Source organism: Hemicordylus capensis, chromosome 5, assembly GCF_027244095.1.
Source record: "Hemicordylus capensis ecotype Gifberg chromosome 5, rHemCap1.1.pri, whole genome shotgun sequence".
NCBI classification, from domain to species: Eukaryota; Metazoa; Chordata; class Lepidosauria; order Squamata; family Cordylidae; genus Hemicordylus; species Hemicordylus capensis.
This window is the reverse complement of record NC_069661.1, coordinates 56,148,172-56,166,175: the sequence shown is the minus strand read 5'-3', so window position 1 is coordinate 56,166,175 and position 18,004 is coordinate 56,148,172. Positions and strand designations below refer to the sequence as shown.

Below are 18,004 nucleotides of genomic sequence, written 5' to 3'. Positions count from 1 at the left end.
GAATTGGAAAAGGTGCAGAAGAGGGCAACCAATAATACCATTTATTTATTTTTTTATTTATTTATTTTTGCATTTATATACCGCCTTTCGTTAAAAAGATAACCACAATGTTCTTATGTACCTGTGCACAGAAGCCTCTTTCAGATGCTTACATAATGGTTACAGCGCCAAAAGCAGGTAGCAAGACCCACCCCGGCACTTCCACTCACCTGTAGCACAGCATTACAGCAATTTATTTCATTTCATTTCATTTCATTTCATTTATCATTAAATGTTTATACAGCCCTTCATTAAAACAATCCAAAGGCGGTTCACAAAACCCTTAAAGCAATATATGACTGTAAAAGTTACACAATAAAAATATTAAAATGGAATATAAAAATACAAATCTAATTAAAAGTTTTAAAAACATACACAATATGACAATAAAATACAGAGCAGCAGCAACAAAACAACATTCATATAACAGCCTGGGTAAAAAGCCAAGCTTTTACTTGCTTTCTAAAAACTGTAAAGGAGACTTAGAAGTGGATGCCTGCTGGGGCAATAACTGAGAAGGCAATGTCACACCACATAGCATGTAAGCCAATGTTTATAAAACACTTCGAAAAGGGTGCTATGTATTATTATTATTTATATACCACTGTTCAGCAAAAAGTTCTCAAAGCGGTTTACATAGACAAAGAAATGAAATGTAAAAGTATTGTCTATGTCCAGCTGTCTGGGTCCCCCATGGTAAGCCTGAGAACCAAACTAGGCAAGATATTACATGTAGCAACTTCTAGTTTTGGAATTAGTTTAAAAGTAAATATGGAGGTTGTGTAGGGGCAGATCTGTATTGGAACCATAGTACAGAGGTACAGGGTGCTCAAATTTCCCCACGAAAACAATCATGTGACATATCTGGGAGGGAGGGATGTTCTGAAAGATTCGCAGCATGAAAATGGCATCAAAATGTAGGATTAAACATTTCCTACTTCTGTACTGCAGCCCTAGCCTGAGCTGGGTAGTGATACTATTTTTGCTTTAAAACCGCACTCTAGGGCAAGGGTTCTGAACCTTTTATAACAAGTTGCAATCTTCAGCTCAGGTACACACACACACAGAGCACACGCATGTGTGTGCACAAATTGGAGTGGATTGGCGTGGACAGGCTACTCTGCTTACTGGTTTGCATCTAGACTAAGTTACTCATGAGTATTCCCACAGAAATTAAAGGGACAAGTTTACTTGGCTTCTTAATTTCAATGGGAGTACTTGGTGCTAATTTTCTGAAGCCTGTCAGTCAGGCTGAGGGGCGGGGGGGGGGTATGCTGAACTTCAGCACATAACCAACCAATCAGGAAAGGAAGAGGTCACCCTCTACCTTCCCCTTCTGCAGCAGCTGCATTGCTGAGGACACACTGGCTTCAAGCTGGCAATCCTCAGATGGGGAACAAATAGTGCAGCTGCAGTGCTGGAAGGCAGGAGAGCTCTGAGTACCCCATGGGACCCCTTCAAGTACCTGAGTGTGATTCAAACACAGGGCCATTTAGGTATAATGGGGCCCCATCGGCATACAAAATGGGGTAGGTGTATTTTCTTTAACAGTAAAGAGAAAACATAGGAGACAGGCACTGACGATTTCTTATTCATGCCTGCAGTCAGTTGCTTGAGGCACTTTCCCCACTTTCTGGCACCAGAAGGAGACAGATAAGAAGTGATGAAAAGTGCTGGGAGCAATGGACTGAGGGAAGGTAAGACATGGGAAGGAAGCGGGTTTGATGGTCTTTGCTTATATGACCCCTCATCCTCTGCTTCTTATTGAATTAGGAACACATATGGGTGTTCCTTGCTGGTGGGAGCTGGTGGGAGCCAGCGTGGTGTTGTGGCTAGAGTGCCAGACTAGGACTGGGGAGACCCGAGTTCAAATCCCCATTCAGCCATGAAACTAGATGGGTGACTCTGCAGTCACTCTCTCTCAGCCTAACCTACTTCACAGGTAGGAAACCTAAGTATGTAGTACACCGCTCTGGGCTCTTTGGAGGAAGAGCGGGATATAAAATGTAAAAATAAAAATAAATAAATAAATATGATAATAAACACATCTGCCACTGTCATGTCTCTTTTGGCCTTCACCAATAGGGAGATATGACTCAGAACCCTCTCAGTGTAACATCCCTCCCACAGCTGTCTGGCTCAGCCAAAGAAAGCACAGCCCTTTGGGAGGTTTCCATTTGCAAGAGTGAAAGTATGGGAAGTGGGGGTACCTCTCTCAGATACATAAAACATCTAGAAATCTCTCCATATAAGCAAGTTAAATAGCTTAGAGCCCCATTAACAATGCAGCACAACAAAAGCAGTTCAGATCACAGTTACTCACAAGTTTGTTGAAAAGAATTAACACTCAATGCAGCTACTTCAAATGCAGGCTGTGTCTGAAAAAGATTTCAAGACCAACTTATTGCTCCTTTATGTTGTGTTCTTTTGATTGTCTTGCAAGCACTTTTGCTAAGGAAGTTAAATAAAGGCTTCCAAATCTGCTAGAAGTTCTACATCACCATATGTTTTTCTCCAAGGAAATTATTGCTTTTAAATCTGCCATTCATCTCATCCACACAGGAACAATGTGGATTTTCAGGTCAAAAAGATACTGTGTTTTATTTTTCTTCTTCTTCTTCTTCTCCTTCTTCTTCTTCTTCTTCTTCTTCTTCTTCTTCTTCTCCTTCTTCTTCTTCTTCTTCTTCTTCTTCTTCTTCTTCTTCTTCTTCTTCTTCTTCTTCTTCTAGTAATCAACAAAGTGATGAAGAAAAGTTTAGTTTATGGAAAGTACAGTAAGTAAATGTATACATAACTTGAATGTAAATCAGAGTAAGTAGCTAATCGTATCTACCTTAGGGTTATGGAAAAGAATTCTTCACAATATTCATAGCCTATCACACACCTGTGATAATACATCTGAGGTTCTGCCAAGTAACGTTCTATAATCACTTGAGAATAGATCTGCTCCCTGAAACTGAGTCATTCCATACAAAGTGAAAACTAACTATTCTATAGAAAGACGCAGAATTAGAATTCATCCCTTAATAATAGATAGATTGTAGGTGAATATTTCATCTGATCTTCTATTAGCATATTGTCCACATAGCCAACCAGAGTGCGGAAAGATGGAAAATTTCACTATGATGGCTATTTCCCACTGAAGTACAGTAATATTAGACCTCCCCCACCACCCACCTTGTGAGGCTTTGTGGTTACCATTCATTGAATCATAGAATGTTAGAACTGGAAAACACCTTGGAAAGGAGACCTTCTAGTCCAACTCTGTGGTCAGTGTAGGAAACTGCTATAGCAGGCTGGACAGATGGCTGCCTAGCCACTGTTTGAAAACCTTATTGGAGGACCTTACTGGAGAATCTAATACAGTATAAGCCCTTCTACTAATTCTCTCTCTCTTCACCTCTGTCTCTTGACCCTTTTATAAGCACTGGGGAAAAATAGGTGAAAATAGGTGTAACATTCATGCTTACAGAGTTGAAGGATACACTGGAACAAGGGGTGGCACTCATGCAATAGGGATGTGCATAAAACCGGTTCTCCCGGTTCGGTTCGGGTCCGGACCGGGTCCGGACCGGACCGGGGTGGTTCGGTTTTGGTTTTGCCAGACCACCCCCCCGGTCCGGTTCGGTTTCGAACCGGTTCGGATCCGAACCGAACCGGTTCGGATCACAAAAAGTGGCTGGTTTTGAAGGGGACATTGTGTTCTACCTGCCACCCAAATTTCAAGTCGATTGGACCTTCCTCTGATTTTTTACAAATTTTTTTCAAAAAATAAATTTTTGCCCATAACTCACAATGTGGAGCCCTTAGGGGCAAAAAAGCTGGGGTGGGTGGTAGCCACCCATGGGTGTCCTCCACCCCAAAAATCCCAAGGCAATTGGTGGCTCCTAGTATTATTGGTGAATTTCTGAAGAAAATTTTTTTCCCATTGGCTAGAGTGGGGGTTCGGGGCTGCCCCAGACCCACCTCTGTGGGGTGGCAGCACCCCCAAAGTGGGTCCAGGGCCATGGCAAAAATGCCCTCAGTCCCTCCCAGCAATCCCCGTAGAGATAGGAGTGATGGTTCTGTTGTTTTTCTGAGGTATTCTGAGTGTAGATTCTATGATAGCTTATGAGATTTCCAATGAGACACCATGAATCCACTCTCATTTGCTATCACAGAATCCACACTCACTCAGAACACCTCAGAAAAACAACAGAACCATCACTCCTATCTCTACGGGGATTGCTGGGAGGGACTGAGGGCATTTTTGCCATGGCCCCGGACCCACTTTGGCGGTGCTGCCACCCCACAGAGGCGGGTCTGGGGCAGCCCCGAACCCCCATTCTAGCCAATGGAAAAAAAAATTTTCTTCAGAAATTCACCAATAATACTAGGAGCAACCCAACAATTGCCACCCCATCTTTTTGGCCCCTCTCTCTGGGCGCCCTAACACGTAACACCTAGTCAGTCCATCTTAATGCCTACCTACTACCACCACTCCTATCCAAGCAAGTAAGAGGAGGACACTCAGAGAGACAACACCCACTCTCTGATCTAACAAAAAGGCCACTGCTGTGCTGCCTGCCAGCACAGCAGCAGCAGCGGAGCAGCACACTAAGCACAAGAGCAGCACACACAGAGAAGAAGCAGGAGGCGGAGCAGCAGAGCAGCAGACCTGCCGCTCTGCATGATGGGTGACGTGATGCCCAAAGGAACCACCGCCTCACTCAGTGCCTGCCACTGACTAGGCCCGACAGACAGAAGCCAGCCAACCTGCTCTGCTCTGCTCTGATGCTCCCCATGGATGATGCACACACACCCTACATCTGCATCCCAATGACCAGACCAGACCAGACCAAGTGCGCAGAGTCAGCACAGGCCAGCAGCCACCAGCCCAGCAACAACAACAGCTACTACTGCTACCACCACAACCAGTGTTGCCGCTACAATAACATTCCCAGTCCAGTCACGCGCGCCACAGCCTGAGCCTAGCACACAGCCAACAGCTGCTGCCAGCCAGTGCCTGGCAAGCCCAGCCAACATGAGGAGGAGAGAGCTAACAAGTAGACGGCGCACGCACATCACCAACCCATCACGACGGCGCAACTGCAAGGGGAGAGGGCACAATTACAGGCAGGAGGAGGAGGAGGAGGAGGAGGAGGCGGGCGAGGCAATCCTAGCACAGATTTGAAAGTTTAAAATCCACCAGGACATCTTCTAGAATCTAGACTTCTGTTTTTTCTACCACCAGCTGTAGTGTCTAGTTAGTCAGTGTGCTGTGCAGCTGAGCTGAGCTGAGCTGAGCTGCATGTGAGGAAGGGTGATTGTAGCTAGTTCTTTAGTTTCAGCAGACTGAGCATTGAGCATGGGCAGTGGCCTTGGGAAGCGACACAATTACACGACACTCACCTGCTGCTGCTGGTTCTAGAAGTTGCCTCTTCTTGTCTTCACCTCTTCGTGTGTGTGTGTGTGTGTGTGTGTGCAGTGAGTGCATGCCTTTTGCCTTGCTGGAAAGAAATGCTTCTCTGGTCCACCACCACATATCTGCTCAAGGACACAGAGGCCCAAGGCAGAGGTGGTGGCACCAGTGTGAGTGCATGTGTGCTGGTGGTGTTTGCCACCACAGGTGTTTTGTGTGTGTATGTGTGCGCTGCTAGCTAGGAGGGGGGAGGGAGGCAGGGAGGGAGGCTGGGAGGCAGGGGGGAGGAAAGGGGAGGGGGAGAGGGATGTAGAGGGGATTGAAGGGGGGAGGGTCCGGCTCAGAGTTGGTCAGCCACATATTTGTGCACACACGTGCTCACGTGTGTGCTTCGGTGGGAGAGACCAGACTCTCATCATCTGCCAGACCGGGGTTGGGGGCAGGTGAGGCGGTGGTGGGCTGGAAGGGAGGGAGGATGGAAGGTGGTGAAGAGGAAGGGGAGAGGATGAGAGGGGAAGGATGGAGGGAGGCATGGGGGGGAGGAAAAAAAACATGTAGACAGACACACACCACACTACACACAGAAAGCATCCACACACAGAGACAGTGCTAGGCATCCATTCACACAGACAGACAGACAGACAGACACACAACAGGAAGAGACAGACTGAGCCTGCACCACACACACACACACAGACCCAATTCCCCCCCTGCACAGTTATCAATCAATATGTTGTGTTGGCAGCCAGTTCATTGCTATTCTGATGGTTTTGGGTTTTTTGCCATCAGCCAACATCAACAGTGACCACAATCAAGATGAACATAAGATGATAATAATTCATTCGTTTCATTTCAAAAAATCACCCAATCATCTTCTCCATGTAAACCAAGCCCCCCACACATGATTTCTGGTGACATTTTCAATAAAATCAATTCATTTGGCATTCATCATTTTGTTCTCCCTTTGTCACCTTTTTTTCTTTCTTTTGCATAATTTTGAGGCTTGATTTTGACATGGGGTTTTTAAAGAAAAAATTATTTACATGTTTATTTACATACAGTATTTACATATCTACACTGCATTTTTGAACGTATACCCGCCGCTGCCGCTAAGTCTAGTACTCCGTGGGCTGTGCTACTTTGGGGGGGTGTGCCGTGCCCACGCCAGGTCCCCAAATGCTGACAGGTGGATAGATAAAGGGCCTGTGCTGGTCAGCATTGGGTTTCTTTTTAGGTGGGCGTGGGCATTGTAAACATCTGGCCAGTCGCAGCACTACAACTACTACTACAACTGCATCTCTGTGTGGGCACACTACACGCTGCGACTGGCTGGCACGGCTCAGCATCTGTCACGTCAGCTCAGCTAGAGGTGGAAGGGGGGAGGGTAGGGATAAGCACAGAGTTCGAGCCAGGCAGGTGACCAACCATGGGGCAACCCACGGTAATCACTCGCCCGTCTCAAACTGCAGCTTGGGGTAGCCCAACAGGGGGAGGTTCACCTTAAGGAAGACCAGCTGCTCCACCAGACCAGGGTCCAAGCGGGAGCAAGAGGGTGTCACCACGTCCCCGGCACGTGAAAACACCCGCTCGCTCTGGACACTGGTTGGGGGGCAGGAGAGGAGGCGCACAGCCACCACCGCCAGGTCCGGCCAGACTTGGCGGCGGCTCGCCCAGAACTGTGCGCAGTCCACGCCGTCTCCCTCCACAGGCTCCTCCAAGTACTGCGCAACGCATTGCTCAGCACTGGAGGGGGGCCTGGCAGGTCGAGCCTCCCGCATACCAGGCATGGCGCCATAGCAGAACCGCTGAAACCACTGGGCGGATCTCGAGTCGGTAGCAAATGGCTGCTGCGATGGCGCTGCCTGGGATGCCGCGCTGCTGGACTGGGAAGAGGGAGGGGAAGGGGAAGCTGACGCCGGCTGGCCGCCCATGCTGCTGCTGGGTGCGGGTTGGGCCGCGAGGGCTGCCCCCGCACCACTACCAACACCCTGGTCTCTGCGGGCCCTAGCGGCCTCCTCCTCCCTAACCTTCTCGACCAGGATGCCCTTCCACCTGGGCAAGTCGTCGGCACTCACGGCATTGCCCTTGAGGGCTGGGTGACAGAGACAAGCGAGGACATACTCCTCCCTGTCTCCCAGCACATCAACGAGCCGCTTGTCAACCCCAGACCTCAGCCTCCCAGCCAGAGCACGACCCTCTGGCGTGGTCAGAGAGATATGGAGTCCACCCATCAGCTTCTCGAGACCAACAGCTGTGGGCAGCGCCTGGCTCAAGGGAGTGGTGTCGCCACACAAGCCCTTCGTGGCAAGCTGGAAGGGCTCGAGTGCCGACACCGCCTCGGACATCTGCTTCCACTCTGCGTTCGAGAAGTCGCAGACATCCAAGGACTCGTCCCTCGCCAGGGCGACAAGGGCTCTCTCCTGCTCCAACAGGCGCTGGAACAGGAGGAAGGTGGAGTTCCACCGCGTCTCCACATCCGTAGGGATGAGATGGCGAGGAAGGCCAAGGTCATCCTGCTTCTGGCGAAGCAGTCTCCTGGACTTCTCGCTGCGGTGGAAGTGGGCGGCCAGCTTGCGGGACTTATCCACAAGCGTAGCCGTGGCAGCAACAGCACCTGCGATGGGGCGGGCCCCCTTCTCCTGGGACGCCCTCAGCTCCTTAAGGCCAAGGGCGTCCCTGACGGTCAGATGGAGCGTGTGTGCCATACACCGTATGTTCACACAGTCCATGACTGTCTCGACAGCGGCGGTAACGTTGGCTCCATTGTCGGTGACAATGAAGCCGCGGGAGAGGTGTGGACACCCGCCAATCCACTCCTCTATCTGGCGGTCGAGTACGGCCGCCACCTCCTCCGCGGTGTGCCTCGTGTCCATCGTCTCCACGTGCAGGACGGCCCACCTGTGCCGTAGTGCATCGGGAGCCACGCCGGACCCGGAAGCATCGCCCGCGGAGGTCCCCTCACTCTCCGGTCCCCACCAGTGGGCAGTGAGGGCCAGGAAAGAAGCGTGCATCCCACTGACACTGGTCCAGAGGTCAGTCGTGAAATGCACGCTTGTCCCGGCCGGAGCTGCACGCAGCTCGGCCGACACGAGCTCCCTGCACCGGCGGTACAGGGAGGGGACCACGTTCCGGCTGAACGTCGTCCTTGAGGGGATGACGTATTCGGGAGCCAGGTATTGGAGAATACGGCGGAAGCCGTTGTTCTCGGCCACCTGAAACGGCTGGTCATCGGTGGAAATCATCTCCCCTATGAGGCGGGTGAGGTGATGATGGTCCACGCAAACAATACGCTGGCTGCCCGAGGACTGCGTCCACCGCTGGACGGGCAGTGTAGCCTGCCTGCTGGCTGGCACACTGCCGCTGCCCGCCCTAGTGGCAGATGCACAAGGCGCACTAGCGCTGCCAGCCTGTCCCCTGAGACCTGGGTGGTGACGCTCTAGGTGTCTCCACATAGGCGTCGTACCCAGGTGCGCAGGGTCCCTTCCACGGCTGACAAGCATCCTGCAGTGGACACAGCGGGCGTGGAATGGGGCATCTTGAGGGACCTCAAAATGCACCCATGCACCACTGCCCTTGGCCTCCTGCGCCCTGGGCGCCGTCCTAGGCCGTTTCTCGCAGGGTGGCTGCAGTCCTAGGGGGGGGCGGCCGCCGCTGCCTGCCCACTGCTGCCACCCAACCCGCCCCTTCCGCCCTCCACAGCGGAGGAAGGGCCCGGCTCAACTGGCATCGGAGAGGCAGGCCTCTCCTCCACCACCTCGCCAGACCGCTCCCCACCAGAGTGTCGGGCTTCACGAGGGGGGGCCCCACTGAGCGGCGAAAGGATAGGGGGAAGGGGCCCCAGAGGGAGGGAGAACCTGGCTGCATCGCTGCCAGCTGCACGGTCCTCACCGCCCTCTACCTGCTCTTCCAACTCCACAGTCTCCTCCACCTCAACAACTGGCGGTAGCTCAGCAGCACCTGGTGCCGCCGGCGAGGAGGGACCCGCCACAGCCCTAACAGTGCCTCTGCCTCTGCCGCGATTGGCGGCAGCAGGCGTGGGGAACTGAATCCTGCGCACCAAAGATGGGGCCGGAGCAAAGAATTCTCCAATGGGGAGAACTGGGGTGTCCTCAGGCTCCCCGCGTCCTCTCCCTCCCCGTGCCGCAGGCGCACCCTGCACCTGGCCTCTCCCACCTCTGCCTGCCAGCCTTGAGCGAGCCCTGCCCGCCACACGGCGCTCAGACATGCTGCTAGGTCAGAAGGAGGGAGACTTTAGGAGGAAGGCCAGACAGGGTCAAAAAAATAATTTGGAGGGGCTTAGGGGCCAAAAAAAAGGCAGCTGATTTGGAGGCGGCGGGGGGGAAGTTTGTTTTCAAAAAAGGAAGCCAATTGGGGGGAAAGGAAGACTTTTTGATATGGGGGGGAAGCCAATCGAAGTGAGGGGGAGGGTGTCCTTTTTGAATTTGGGAGTCAACCACCAAGCCAATTGGGGAGATGGGTCTGGGAGGGTTTTTTTTTAGAAAAATAGGGGGTTAAAGGGTGGAACCCCGGTGTGGGAGGGTGGCACGGGCAGTTGGGTGGAGTAGTTGTGGTGTGGGTGGCAAGTTTTTAGCTTTTTTGGGGGGGGAGAGTGGATGGGGGGAGGGCACAGCACCTACCGGGGGTGGGGGAGGGATGCAGTCAACGCTTGGGAACCTGCAGATCAAAGGAGGAAACCCTTATTTAGTGAACTGGAACACAAAGTGTGGGTTCTGGGGGGTGGTTCTCAAGTAATGCTCCTGTGGGGGGAGCATCAAACTCAATGCAGCCTATTTAGTGACTCTAAATTGCACACAACCAAAACCAGAACCCAGTCACACCAACACAGAGGTTGAACCCACCCACTCTGTGACTCTGCCTGCCCAATGCCATGGCAAGCAAGCAGCAGCAAACACTTGATGGCAGCCTCATGGATTGAACATCATGATCATCATCATACGTGTGTATTGGCCCAGCATGTAGTGGCAGCATCAGAGCCCAGCCAGGACCCCACTCAGACTGCCCCAGAGGCAAGGAAGCACTCTGGCATGGCATGGGCCCAGCATGTAGTGGCAGCATCAGAGCCCAGCCAGGACCCCACTCAGACTGCCCCAGAGGCAAGGAAGCACTCTGGCATGGCATGGGCCCAGCATGTAGTGGCAGCATCGCATCAGAACCCTGGACCCCACTCAGACTGCCCCAGAGGCAAGGAAGCACTCTGGAAGGCACCTGTTCAAAAACCACCTGCAAGACGCATGCAATGCAACGCAACACACAGCAGCAATTTCTTTACTGGGCATGGGCATGAAGACACAAGTTTTACAACAGTACATCTCCTCTCCAAGGTTCCCTCCCTCCTCCCCACACCCAAATGCATTTCAGAATAGGGGTGTCCCTATTTAAAACCGCCAGCTAGGGAGAGAAAGGGGCAACAAAAGGTGCACAATCGCACACGCACTAACCCCTCTTCTTCCGGTCCTTCTCCTGCCACTCACTGCTGGTCACGGATTCGCCGCCGCCAGCCAGCCACCCTGGGCTGAGACACAGCAGGGCGGCCGCACGAGGCACACAGGCAACCGGGGTAGTTCAACAACGATGGAGGGGCAGAAGTGAGGAGACAACACTATTTGTGTCGCTCAACTCACCCCCAAGCAGAGACAAAATCAACCAAAAACTATAAAAAGAAAAAAAAAACCGATGGCAGCCGCCAGGTGGGTAGGCTACTGTGTGCGGCTGCAGCTGTGGGAGAGGAGGTGGAAAGTGAAGGGGAGCAGAGAGAGAAAAGACTAAGAGAGAGAGAAAAGAGAGGGGGGGCAGGGACAAAGAGAAAGAGAGGAGAGAGAGAGAAAAGAAAGAGAGAGAGAGGAGAAAGAGAGATGATAGAGAGAAAGAGGAGAGAGGAGAAGCGCAGCGCAGCAGGGAGGGGGGATTCAGGTGTGGGGGGAGGACACAGCAGTAGCAGCGGTCCAAAGAGGTGGGGGGAGCAGAGAGGGTGTGTGTGGTTGGGGGCTAGTGTGTGGCAGGGGGCCTGGGGTAAGTGGAGAGAGTCGGGGGCAAGGAGGAAAAGAGGTGGGGTGGGGGGAGCAGAGAGGGTGTGTGTGGTTGGGGGCTAGTGTGTGGCAGGGGGCCTGGGGTAAGTGGAGAGAGTCGGGGGCAAGGAGAAAAAGAGGTGGGGTGGGGGGAGCAGAGAGGGTGTGTGTGGTTGGGGGCTAGTGTGTGGCAGGGGGCCTGGGGTAAGTGGAGAGAGTCGGGGGCAAGGAGAAAAAGAGGTGGGGTGGGGGGAGCAGAGAGGGTGTGTGTGGTTGGGGCTAGTGTGTGGCAGGGGGCCTGGGGTAAGTGGAGAGAGTCGGGGGCAAGGAGGAAAAGAGGTGGGGTGGGGGGAGCAGAGAGGCTGTGTGTGGTTGGGGGCTAGTGTGTGGCAGGGGGCCTGGGGTAAGTGGAGAGAGTCGGGGGCAAGGAGAAAAAGAGGTGGGGTGGGGGGAGCAGAGAGGGTGTGTGTGGTTGGGGGCTAGTGTGTGGCAGGGGGCCTGGGGTAAGTGGAGAGAGTCGGGGGCAAGGAGGAAAAGAGGTGGGGTGGGGGAGCAGAGAGGGTGTGTGTGGTTGGGGCTAGTGTGTGGCAGGGGGCCTGGGGTAAGTGGAGAGAGTCGGGGGCAAGGAGGAAAAGAGGTGGGGTGGGGGGAGCAGAGAGGCTGTGTGTGGTTGGGGGCTAGTGTGTGGCAGGGGGCCTGGGGAAGTGGAGAGAGTCGGGGGCAAGGAGAAAAAGAGGTGGGGTGGGGGGAGCAGAGAGGGTGTGTGTGGTTGGGGCTAGTGTGTGGCAGGGGGCCTGGGGTAAGTGGAGAGAGTCAGGGGCAAGGAGGAAAAGAGGTGGGGTGGGGGGAGCAGAGAGGGTGTGTGTGGTTGGGGGCTAGTGTGTGGCAGGGGGCCTGGGGTGAGTGGAGAGAGTCAGGGGCAAGGAGAAAAAGAGGTGGGGTGGGGGGAGCAGAGAGGGTGTGTGTGGTTGGGGGCTAGTGTGTGGCAGAGGGGTGTTGGGGGGAAGGGGAGGGGGAGGGGGCAACAACAAACAGCAAAGGAGAAACTGGAACAACTCGGGCAGCAGCAGCGATTAGGCTGGATGGGGTGGTTGGGGGAGGAGCTGGGCCTGGGCTAGGGTAGGGTCTGGGAGGAGGGAGGGTGGGGGGGGCAGGCAGGGGGGGGGAGGAGGAGGAGGAGGGTAGCAAAATATATAAAGCAATATATATCAAGAGAACACAAGCCAGAAGTTTAAAAAAAAAATTAAAAGAAAGACTATAACCAGCAGAAAAAAATTGGGGGTGGGGGTGTGGGGAGGGGGAACCAAACACAGACTCTGAGGGGGGCCACTAAGTGAACAGAGACAATGAAACCACAATTGCTGCAAATTAATAATAGCAAATGAATAAGTGGAACCAAGCAAAGAAAACTGGACTCGGTTTGGCAGCAGCAAACTTGGGAGAAGGCTGGATGGGGTGGGGTTGGGGTGGGGTGTGGTTGGACTTGGAGGGGCAAGTTTGGAGCAGGGAACCAAAACTGATTATATGGGACAACAAGAAACAACAACAGAATCCTCTGGGGGTGGGGGGGAGGGATTCAGGGAACCAACTCGCAGGGCAGCAGCAGTCAGCAGAAACAAACAAAATGGTACAATTTAAGCAAAACCAGCAAGCAATATATAACTGAAACCAATGGAATGCAATGTGAAAATCAAAAAGTTGGACAACAACAAGGCAGGACAAAGAGCAATAATTAATGGAAGAAGATTTAAAGCAATGAGGATGCAGTGGGTGGGAGTGGGGGAGGGGGAGGGTAGGCCCAAAGGATGAGAAGGGAAAGGGGGGGGGAGGGGGGGAGAAAAGCAGACAGACAAGGAACAGGGAAAATTGGGGGAAATTAAGAAGAAAGTAAAGTGAAGTAACACACAGTATACAGGCAAGAGAAGAGACAGACAGAGAGAGGAGACACACAGAGAGTCACAAAGGGCAGGTGGACAAAGGATTAGACAGAGCACACACAGAGAGACACAGGACACAGTCAGGACTCACAGAGACACCAGAGCAGCCAGCAAAGGGCAAGCAGGTCTCAGAGATGATCCCACAACTGCAGCCAAGAGAAGTTTCCAGAGAAGAGGCTTGGGTTTATATAGGTTTGAAATTCCCTCCTTTGGGAGCCCCCACCTTTGCACTCCCCCCACGGCCAACAGGGTGCCAGCTCTCAACAGTGCAACAGCCAAGCAGCCTACCAGACCAAAGGACTCATTCTGGCCAATCAAGGATCAATAGCGCAGCCAATACAATGCCTGGAAATAGCATCACAAAATGGATGCAAGGAGGAGCAAAAGTTTCGGGAAGGAGACACAAAATGGAGGACACACTTGGAACTTTAAAGAGACACTCCAGAGACTCAATTTCGTTCCCGAACCGGTTCGGGAAACCCGAGCCGGTTCGGTACCGAACCGGCTCGAATTCGGTCCGGCTCGGTCCCCGGGAGGGCCCGATTCGGTCCGGGATCGAGCCGCCGGATCCGGACCGGTTCGGACGAACCGGTCCGGATCCGAACCGAACCGCACATCCCTATCATGCAATATACAAGCACTGTCCCATGCCTCATGTTAGCACAGGGCTCATATCAATTAATAAAAACGACATCTTCTGTGTGACCTTTGTAACATTAAAATGTAATCTGTGTTTGTTCAGTTTTGTCTGGATTGATTTTGTGAGTGCAGAACCTGCTCTATAGTCACATTTTCGCCTTTTAAATTGGTTATTGATCACAATTAAGATACTCAAGTCAAGAGACTTGCTTGGATAATTCATGGATCTAAGAGAAATTACAGTGCTCCCAGTCCACCCTGTGCCAAGTGCTCTTTTCATCCATAGATCTGGCTTTGCTTATGCTGCTCATAGACTAGAGCAGGACCAGACAGGCTCTTCGTGGGCTACCAGATCTTTTCCTGCACAACACTGCTCATGATTCATTTCTTAAGAATAATGTTTGCATAAATTGAAGACTTAAGATTTTATAGGCAGACCAGTCTCTTCACTGGCTGCTGTTCTCATGGTTATAAAAATGCCATCTCGGAAAGCCATTGAAGCAAAATTGTCTAATTGGAAAGATATATTCACTCTGACAGGCGGCCTGGCAATACAGAATGTCATAGAGTGGAACAGTAATGATAATCCAGTTTAATCTATTTCCTTTTTAGGCTTGGCTTCTTCTGAAATGGTAACATCAAAGACAGGCTGAAGACAGATAATAGAAACACTGTATTATAAGGACATGAAGTTAGAAGGGTCCCATGAGTGATATAGTCCAAGCCAAAGTGCCGATTAAAATATATACTACAAAAGCAGACCAAAAATATTCAGAAGAAATTAAATCCCTATTGTACGGACAGTTTATGTACACAATAATGCACAAAAAATGATTTTTTTGTATACAAAGGCAACTTATCCACAACTGTCCTATTTGCATAAAGTATTTAGAATGCAAATATCGAAGTTTTACAACATTTTGACAAGCAGGAAAGCAAAGGAATCAAGAGACCTGTGTCACTGAATGCACAGTAAGGGCACAGAGATATGAGAAAAGCACGGGAAAAGCACAGAACATTATGGGGCACTGTAATCTAGGCTGGGGACAGAAGTCTTGCCTCTTGAGCTACTGTCCAAGCTCCCTTTCATTCTGCCTTGAGAAGATAACTACTAGCCAGTATCCAACACAGAAGCAGATGTACTGTTCAGTTCAATTTGATTTCTGCATTAGCCATAGGACATTACAGAAATCCCATGCACTACATAAAACAACAGGAGGCATATACTTTTTCATCATTTCAATGGGCAAAAAGGAAATTTCTGTTTCCTAAGCCAATTAGATTTCATCACAGCAATCATAGTAAGGTATCCTATAAATGCATGATCTTGAGGGCTAGAAATGTGTTTAAAACATTAAAGACAACATTCTGTGCAGGGCAACTTTGTGGTTGCCAAGCTACCAGGGCTGCTGCACATGTAAACATTGCAAAACTCCTTGTATCAACATGTGGGCACCTGCTTTGTGCTACTTCAGTGGAATGCTGAGATTGCACAGCTTGGAATATTGGCCTTTGAAATTTTGAGCACGCCAAATTCTGTTGTATTTTAAATGATTGGCAGCAATGCACAGATACACAGATTATGTATTGTTCTGCATAAATCTACAGATTCCCCAACAGAATATAGTATATATCTTCAAGGACACAGATACAACAGTATATTATTCCATTACTTGCAAATATTGGGTTGGAGTCCTACTTCGTATGAACAGAAGGAAATTAAGAGAACTCTTTCTTGTACCCTCCTCATCACATCAGCCCCTGTCCCCAAAGCCACTGCTGAGGAACAGGAGGTTTTGGGAACACACAGGTTGTTGGAGATGCACCTCCTGATGTCAACGCCACAACCCTATTATCATGGATGGATGGATTAAGCGCCATCAAGTCAGTGTCGATTCTTAGCGACCACATAGATAAATACTTTCCAGGATGTTCTGTCTTCAACTTGGCCTTTAAGGTCTCTCAGTGGTGCATTCATTGCTGTCGTAATTGAGTCCATCCACCTTGCTGCTGATTGCTGTCTTCTTCTCCTTCCTTCAACTTTCCCCAGCATTATGGACTTCTCAAGGGAGCTGGGTCTTCGCATAATATGTCCAAAGTATCATAGTTTGAGCCTGGTCATTTGTGCCTCAAGTGAAAATTCTGGATTGATTTGTTCTGTGATCGATTTTTTTGTTTTCCTGGCTGTCCATGGTATCCTCAAAAGTCTTCTCCAGCACCAAAGTTCAAAAGTGCCAATACTTTCTCTGTCTTGCTGCTTCAAAGTTCAGCTTTCGCATTCATAGAGTGTCACGGGGAAAACCACTTCCGAACTATTCTAATCTTTGTAGATATTATCATTAGTAACTCTGTTATCTATTCCCTCTCTGATTGTGCTTTCTCTAGTCCCCCTTTGTTAGACTGATGGTCTCAGGTTTCATTCTCTCATCTGAGAGTCAGACTTCTTCTTCCTCCTTCCCTTCTTGAGGTGGTGACCAGATAGGCATGTAAGCCTTTCCTGGTGTATTTTCTAAATAAACTACTTTACTTAGAACCAAAAAACATATGACAAAAAATGTACCCATGGTTTCCCTCCCCAAACTATGGAATGAATCTATGGTTATCAGTAGGTTCCACCACCATAAACTCCATTTCTGCGGCACCAGCATTACATCTGAATGCTGTCACCACAGTTTCAGTCCTTTGAAACTGGAGTTGAGGGAGGAAGCTTCTCCTTCGCTCCTGCTCCTATTGGCTCTGTAGCCTGTCATTCATGAAAGAAGAAAGCCCACACAGCCAGTTTCCCCTCCTTTCTGCAGTCAGTGAGACTGCAGAGAATTAGCTCTTCATTTCATCTACATGCAGGTGGGACAGCAGGGGGATGTGGGATGCAGAACCATGGGTTCATTGGACCCACAGTTGCACGTTATGTCCAAAGGGGGTGCATGTCTCCAGATATTATTAATTAGCATTCCTCACTTGCGGACTTCCACAATGGGTGGGGTAGATAAATGATCTCCCCTCTAAGTCTCTCTAACACAGAATGGGCTGCAGAGCAGTGTAGGCAGAAGAAGGCGATAACTGCAAAAAACTGAGCAGAGCTCAATTTGTGGAAGGTACTTCCACCCAAATTTCTGCAACTCCCTTTGCCCTCAGTAGTCATGAAACCCCCATCCCACCCCATATAAGTCTAGTATGGAGTCTTTCACTGGAAGGATTTTTACTGAGGAGGTGTCTTTCAGAGGGCTCAGAGGGCTGCTGTAGGGAGAAGTAGGGGGAGAGCTGGGATATACTACTACTACTAATAATAATAATAATAAACTTTTTTTGTTAGCTGCCCCATAACAAATTGTTCCCTGGGCAGCTCATAACACAACAATAAAACATGAAATTAAAACCCCCCACATAAAATCATAAACAGACCAAAAGGTGTGTGGGGGGGAGAATACAAAATACAATACAAAGCAATTTTAAAAATATTTTAAAATAAATTAAAAATCAAATTTAAAGATCAAAATTTAAAAGGCCTGAGTGTACAGAAAGGTCTTTACCTGGCATCTAAAAGAACAAGGTGATGAAACTCACTGGAGAGGTTATTCCATAAATGGGGTACAAGCACCAAAAGGTCCTCTCTCTAGTAGCCACTCACTTCACCTCATTTGATGGAGCACTTGGAGCACGCCTCCAAAGAAGATCTTAAGGTCCAGGTAGGGACATATGTGGCAAGGCACTCTCTCATGTAACCAGGTCCCAAGCCACATAGGGCTTTTAAAGGTTAAAACCAGCACTTTGAATTGGGTCCGGAAAGGGAGCCAATGCAGCTGACGAAGCACTCTCATTATCTGCTCAAAACGTCCAGTCCCAGTTAATCATCTTGCAGCCCTATTTTGTAACAAGCTGCAGTTTCTGGACCATTTTCAAAGGCAGCCCAATGTACAATGCATTGCAGTAATCTAAGTGAGAGGTTACCAGAGCATGAGTAA

The 18,004-nt window shown here is 50.2% G+C and overlaps 1 protein-coding gene across 3 annotated transcripts; it reads right to left on the bottom strand.

Annotated features, from left to right (window-relative positions):
• Window positions 1–35: 35 nt before the first annotated feature.
• LOC128327628 (transcription initiation factor TFIID subunit 3-like) lies at window positions 36–17,800 on the bottom strand. 3 transcript variants are annotated; one of them, XR_008308706.1, is made up of 2 exons: window positions 17,573–17,800; window positions 36–2,764 (listed from the first exon to the last, which is right to left on the bottom strand). XR_008308706.1 is itself a non-coding variant. In XM_053256653.1 (2 exons), exons 1-2 carry the CDS (start codon window positions 16,126–16,128, stop codon window positions 2,585–2,587), a joined length of 345 nt encoding a protein of 114 aa, XP_053112628.1. In that variant the 5' UTR covers window positions 16,129–16,682; the 3' UTR covers window positions 36–2,584. The 3 variants fall into 3 exon arrangements, 1 of the variants encoding a protein (XP_053112628.1); XR_008308707.1 differs by lacking the exon at window positions 17,573–17,800 and adding an exon at window positions 15,716–15,940; XM_053256653.1 differs by lacking the exon at window positions 17,573–17,800 and adding an exon at window positions 15,964–16,682.
• Window positions 17,801–18,004: the final 204 nt, after the last annotated feature.